General features: G+C 45.1%; 1 protein-coding gene across 1 annotated transcript in view; it reads left to right on the forward strand.

Moving 5' to 3' along the window:
• Window positions 1–5,836, forward strand: part of SETD1B (SET domain containing 1B, histone lysine methyltransferase) — a 48,291-nt gene extending 42,455 nt beyond the window's left edge. The window contains exons 17-18 of the mRNA XM_086855354.1: window positions 236–373; window positions 1,058–5,836. Of these exons, the coding sequence (XP_086711480.1) occupies window positions 236–373; window positions 1,058–1,231 (312 nt within the window). The 3' untranslated portion in view covers window positions 1,232–5,836. The remainder of the gene's footprint in view (window positions 1–235; window positions 374–1,057) is intronic.
• Window positions 5,837–7,121: the final 1,285 nt, after the last annotated feature.

Genomic DNA, 7,121 nt, shown 5'->3' on the forward strand with positions numbered 1-7,121 from the left:
AGTACAAGGGTGGGAATTTCAGCAGCCCATGGAAACTGAACACTCAGGAGAATCCTCCTTAAGAAGCCCATCCTGACATTCTGTGTTTCCAGTCAGGTGTGTGCTCTCTTGGGGTGATGGGGATCAGATAAATCCCCATTGCCTGGCACGAGCAGAGCTCAGGGGAGCCTTGTGTAGGTGGCTGCTCACAGGTCAGTTGTGCAGCGTGGCCTGAGCCTGCCTGGGGTTTCTGCAGGTCATTGCTGACATGCGAGAGAAGCGATACGAGGATGAGGGCATTGGCAGCAGTTACATGTTCAGAGTCGACCACGACACCATCATCGATGCCACCAAATGCGGGAACTTCGCCAGGTTTATCAATCACAGCTGCAATGTGAGTATGCTGCTCTCGCCTGTCATTGCTGCCTGGCTCCCTGACAAACCCGGGGAGACCCTGCCAGCCCTGATTGGGGTGCTCAGAAGTGGCAGGGGGCCGCAGGGTTGTGATTAAATGTTAATGAGCCACAGCAGATCAGAGCAGGGTTTAAAGTAGTGTAAAGAGGTTGGAGAGACCTGAGAAATGAAACATGCAGGGAGACTGAGTGCACTCAAGAGTCCTCCTGACTGTCTTGGGGGATCCTGATGGACAGTGAGCAAGCAAATCTAACAAATATTTCCTTAACACATACCAAATTTCAGCTGTGGGAACAGTCTCCTTCTAGAGTCCTGATGGGAAAATATTCCCTGCTGTTTCCCCCTCTGCTCTGTGCTGCAGTCTGCACTCAGATGTGCCTGCCTGGCCAAATTGTTCAGCACTGAGCTTCTCTTAACCTGTGACAAATTTGATGGAGCATCAGCCAAGCTCTTTTGTTCCACAAATGAGCAGAATGTGGATATTTTGGAGCAGCACAAGGAGGGCTGCTCTGTTTTCTGGCCTCACCCCTCCCCTCCCAGGCTTGCCCTGAGTCCAGGCTCTGGAGTCATGTCTTGGGAAAGGACTGTCCTGTTTTATTTTATCTTGAAATAATTGTGTGGAGGCTGGGAACCTACATCATCACCTGTTCTGTCACCCTTGCAGCCAAATTGTTATGCTAAAGTGATCACGGTGGAGTCTCAAAAGAAGATCGTTATCTACTCCAAGCAGCACATCAATGTGAACGAGGAAATTACCTACGACTACAAGTTTCCAATTGAGGATGTAAAAATCCCGTGTCTCTGTGGCTCTGAGAACTGCAGGGGAACCCTGAACTGAACTCAAGGTTTCTCTCATCACACTTGCACCTTCGGCCATGTCAAAACTGTGGTAACCAGGTGTGGTTGCACTTTGCCAAAAAAAGAGGAAAAAAAAAAAACAACAGAAAAAAGGAAGAAAAAAAAATTTAAAAGCAAAAAAATACTTACCCAAAAAAAAAAAAAAAAAAAAAGAGGAAAAAGAGAAGAAAACCAAGCAAGTTTCGCACTTCTGCCAGGATCATGAGTGAAAACAAAAAGCGCACACGCTTACGAGGACTGTTCATCTTTCAGGTGCTTTTTCCTTTTCAGATCCAACACGCACACAAAAAGGTGGCTACCTTTTGTGGCATGGTCTATCCAAACACTAGCTTCTCTGTTCAGTCCCTGCAGTAATGCTCCATAATGGGATAATGGTACCTTTTTTTTTTTAATTGTTCTTATAAACCTTCATCTTTTCATAAATGCTGCTACCTTTTTCTCATCAGTTTTCGTTGGTTGAAAAAGACATTCAACGTTTAAATGTGAAGCAGAGACTGAAAATGCCATATAGGGTTTGTTGGGAGCTTGATTGGCTGAAATTGCACAGTTTTCTCAGAGTAAGCTGTAAATAAATGTAAGGTTGATGTTACAGAGCAAGCCAGAGGCTTGAGGGTGTGTGAATGAGAGTGTGTGTGTGTGTGTGTGTGCAGGTGTGTCCACAGTGAGACTAGAGCTGAACTGTCCTGCCTTTTCGTTAGGGATGAGCCTGAACAGGGCCCCTCAGCCAGACCCTAGGGCAGAGCCAGGTCAGCCAGACCTCAGCTCCCCTCCTTGGGCTCCCCTCTCATTTTCTATGCCATGCTGGTCCATGGGGGATCCAAACCTCTGCAGCTGCACGTGAGAAAACCTTGGATACTTGAGTCACTAGGAAGAAGTGGAGCCAGCTGTGCAGCTGTAGCATCGTGTGGCCTTTGGGGGATGCCCATTCCTTGGAGATGGGCTTGTCTTGCTTGCAGAAGAGGCTGAGATTAAGTGGACAGCTCAGCCCCTGATTGTGCTGTAGAAATCCTGCCCTGCTTGCAAGCAAAGACTATGGCCCACGTTTGTAGCAGGATTTTCTTCCTGTGGGTGGGAAACAGGCTGATGTGTGACTTGTATTCATTTTTTCTCACTTTCATCTGCATTTCCCTGCCCTTCCAATGTTTTATATGGAGTATTTGCTCTGTCCTTGGATGTGGGAGATGCCTCCTGTGATAGGAGCAAGCTGTGTCCTGCCACTCTCCTCCCTCTGTTACTCAGTAACTTGGCCTGGGGCGGTCCCACGCCTCCAGAAAATCATGGTAAAAGTGTCCCCGAGAGCAATCCTGTCCCCCCCATCTATACCATGGAAATGAATGCTTCTCTAAATTTGGTAGGCATGTTTTAAAATTATTTCTCAATATGTTTTGTCCTTGTAGATGTGCTGAGGTGAAGGTTGCAGTTCTTCAAGAGGTTCCATTTAAAAATGGGACCAAACACCAAAAAAATAGTTCTTTGGATGAGATCTGGAAGTGTTACACCACCGTTCAGGTATAGACAGGACCAGTTTTTCAATTTGCATTGAATTTCTCCTGCTTTAAAAGTAGAGAATAGTCATACTAAACCCTTTTTAATTGGCTTGTAAGGGGAAGTTGCAATGTCATTACGAAACGGGAAGATTATCTGCATAACTAAACACCTTCTCCCCACAGAACAAATTGCACAGCTGTATTCTTGTATTCTTTCCAAACCTCCATGAGCAGAGGTGACAACCTTGCAAAAGAGGTTCCTGGAAGTTTTTTCAGCTGTTCCATGGAATTGCCAAGCCTGCACTGCAGCATGGAGCTTGTAATGTAGGTTCTGTAATGTAACCTCTGCCTCCAAATTTCTTCTCTGGGCAAAAGGCCTGAGGGAGCAGGAACACACAGACTGCTACAAGCTGCCTTAATACCACCTGTGTTTCTGTCTGAGGGCCAACAAATTGTCTCTGAGATTGGACAATCCATGGTCCATCTCTGCTTTTGTTTTGGTTTAGTTTTATTGTTTCCCCCCTTCATCCTAAATCTATCCAGCAATTGGGTGTTGGTGACCCAGAACCTAAAATTGTGAGAAGCACAAGTTTCTGTCACTGAATGTTGTTTGGAACTGCAGTGATGGCATTTAGGAGTTAAACTGCTGCTCAGTTTAGTTATTGTTTTTCTGAATGAGATTCAATGTGTTGGCATCTCCACAGCTTGGCCTTTGACTTTTGAGGCTTTGGGAATGCACGGAAGTTTCCTGGGTGTCAGAACTGAGGCCCCTGTCCTTGGCCTTCTCCCTCTCTGCTCCATCAAACCAGTGCATTAACGGTGGATTTGTGGGGCTGAGGACACCCCAGACAGCCCAGCCCTGCTGGCAGTTCTGTCTCCCAGCAGATCTGTGTGCTCTGGATGGGATCAGCCCCTGCAGTTTGCCTTAATCCTTGGTGAGGAAGGTGGGGAGGAAGGTCACTGTTACCTTCACATCCTTCCCCGTGTGCTTTTTAGGAGCACCAAAAGGATTTGGGTGCCAAAGACCATGAGCACCTGAATCACTTGGGTACTTCCAAAGCTGCCTGTAATTTATCCCCTTTTAGGATCCCGGACAAATAATGTGAGTTTTTAGAAGAGCTGATCTCTCGGTAGTTTCCCAGGAAGAAACAGAGCTGTTGAGAAGCCACAGCACTTCTGAAAAATCATGTTAGTCTGGTCTCAAAGCTAAACCTGAGGCTTCTCTCTTTTTCCCCATAAATCTTGGCTTGCAGAGTCCTACCTGGGAGATATTTTGTCTTGGACTGGGAAGCTGCCTGACCTCCAAACAAATCATTTTATGGTGAGGACTCTCAAGTCTGGTGCAGTGATTTCTGTGGGTGCCCTGTCCCTGCCAACCCGCAGGGTCTTGTTGGGCCAGGGGAGCCCTGCAGCCACAGATGTGCTTTGGAGATGCCTCAAATCCTTTGCCTTGTACTTGGCAGGGGATGGGATGAGAGGAGGGCAGGAGCTGTGTGGTTCACATGCAGCACAAGTTCCCTGGGACCCCATGGAAACAGTGACAGGGATAAAGAGGAACCTCACCAGCACATGTTGCTAACAGGCACTGCAGTGCTTTTGTCCACTGAAAAGCCCATCCCCAAATTTATTGTCACTTCAATTTGAGCCTCAGACAAAAAAAGAGACATTTACAGTGCTCCCTGCAAAATTCCATCTTGCTGAGAGGAATGACCCAAGAGAACAGAGCAAAATTACGGAGATAGAATTGAAGGTTTTGGTTTGCAGCTGTGGGAGGTCAGGGTGCAGGTGCCTCCGTGCTGGCATCCACAGGATCCGTGTGGCTCACACCTCTCTGCAGTCCCAGGCTGGTCCCACAGTGGTCTGAGACTCTGGGGGGGTCCAGGAGGGGATGGGGGCTCATCCTGCAGTTATTTATATTGTATAGAGCAGCTTATTTCTACAAGGAAAGAAAAAAAACATAATTTTTAAACTCCATTACACAGTAGTTTCAGTTCTGGTTTTTGTGACCTTTTTCAGGGATCATTTCAGTGCATTTCTGTACAAAATAAAAATTTAAGGAAAAAAAAGGATTTTGAAGTATAAAAAAATGCATCTTCTGTACATAGGCGAACTCAAGAATCTTCTCTTCAAACACTGTTTCTTGTAGAAACATGTTGAAATTTTTTTGCTGATTTCTTTGTACTTCAAGAGCATGTAAATAGTTTATTAAAAGTGACTATTGTAATTTGGAGTTCTTTTTAAACAGATTCCAGCTCTAAATCATGTCAAGATGGGGAGGAAGAAGGACTGAGTATAGCAAAGGAGCTGGTGGCATTTACAGCTTGTGTCAAGCTTTGTATAATGTAAATTCTGTATAAATATGGGGGTTTTTTTGTCAAATAAATAGGTGAAATTAGAAGCATTAAGAAACTGAAGACAAAAAATTGCCAAGTCAAGGCTTCTTCTTTCCCCCCCTCCCTCAGTCTGAAACCTAATGTGCAAATTCTATTTATTTCAAGCGAGGAAATGTGTACAGTCTAATAGACACCCTAAAATGTATTTAAGCAAATTTGCAACTGGATTTTTTCAGTTTAATATTTGTTTTGTTTTTATGAGTTTCCTCCTTAATTGCCACTGTAGGATTTGTCCAAGTGAAAAGAAACACATCAAGAAGGACACTCTAAAACAATGGGGCAGTTTCGAAGCAAAGTGGAAGAACACCCAGCTCCCAATTCTTGCAGTTTACTGGTTTTAATTCCCATCGTGGAAATCAAGGGCCTCCTTTAAAAGTAGGCAGGTCAAATGGTTTGCAATAAATTAAAAAAAATATATATTTTTTTTTTCCTAAGTTCCTTTTAAAAAAAACCAACAACTCTGCTTTGAAGATTTAGGATTTCTGCTTTTTCTTTTGTTAAGCAAATTTATAAATTTAGGGATGTTTTGTGCATATAGAATCTGTCACCAGTATGTATCTTGTTTTGAAGAAAGTGTTTTTGTTGTGGATGTGTCATGCTGTATATATTTGTTCATATTTTTGTGAATTGAATACTATGTACCATTGTATTATAGTAACTTTTATAAAGCAAACCATAAATATACTGACTTTTCTTACAGAAAAATTATGTTGTGCTTAATATATTATCAGGGAAGCTTTTTGCTCTTAGACCTGTGCTGGGAGCTGTGAGAGCTCAAAGAGGCAGATGCAGAACAAGAACAGTGTGAAGAACTGATTTTCAGCAAAGTTTACTGAAAATACTAATTCTGGTGAGCAGGAAATGAAGCAACATTATATTGCATGAAAGAATTACATGAGTGATTCTAGTCTATAACCTTTAAGAAATGTCTCAGTATGAGCAATCTTGACAACCCTGGAGAGCTGAAGCAGAGCTCTCCTGACAGTGAACCAGGAGTCCCAAACACGTCCAACCTCTGCAGGTGAGAGGTTCCTGCTCCTCCAGTTTCTGCCCTGGATTGCTCTGAGTTAATATCCTTTTTTTTTTATTTATTTCTTTTTAGCTTTATGGAGTCAAAAGCCCTGAACCTCCAGGTGAGGTGTCAGTGATGTGTGAGGCTGTTGTGGCCAGAGGCTCTTTGCTTTCTTCCTTTTTAAATCAGTTTATTCAAATGGCCAGGAGCTGGACTTGGATGATCCTTGTGGGTCCCTCCCAGGATATTCTGCCATTGTAAGAAATCTGGGATCCAAAGAAGGGAGAGCAGCTCAGGTTTGGTGAGCTGTACCCCCCACATTGGGGGGTTGGGGGATCACAGTGGCCTCTCTGAGCTTTTATTTAATAAGAAATACCTGGAGCAGGGACAAGTAGAATGGCTGATGGAGGAGGAGGAGGTGGAAGAGACAGGACAGAGGCTGTAGGTGACTCCCCAGCTCAGCTCCTGCATTCCTCAGGTGAGCACAGGACAGGGCAGCAGGACACAGCTACACCTTGGGACTCGTGTCTGGAGCCCGGCCTCGGCAGGAGCTTGGGCTGCTCGGGCTCTGAGAGCTCCCACGCTGGGAAACTGGGAACAGAGGGGCTGTGGAGGGTGGTTCTGCAACAGTGGGGACACCCCAGGGTGTCCTTCAGCAGCTGGGACAGGGAGTGCTGGACCTGCAGCCCCTGGGAACACAGGGACTCCCCAGGCACTCAGGCCGTGTCAGAAAAGGGATTTATTGCGTTGGGGAGGAATTCCCCGTGCAAAGGACAGTGACAACACCAGAGCAACACCCAGAGGGGACTTTGCACATGCAGCCAGGATCTGAGCCAAGGAATCGCTGCCAATGCCAGCAATTATTGCTTGGAACACTGGAGAAACCCCAACCCATCATTAATGCAGGAATTTACAGGTATTAGAGCAAGGCTGTGTTGCCTTGGGAAGGCTGAAATATATAAATACAATTAATTCTCA

Source organism: Cyanistes caeruleus, chromosome 18 (genome assembly GCF_971803275.1).
Source record: "Cyanistes caeruleus chromosome 18, bCyaCae1.hap1.1, whole genome shotgun sequence".
Classification (NCBI taxonomy): Eukaryota; Metazoa; Chordata; class Aves; order Passeriformes; family Paridae; genus Cyanistes; species Cyanistes caeruleus.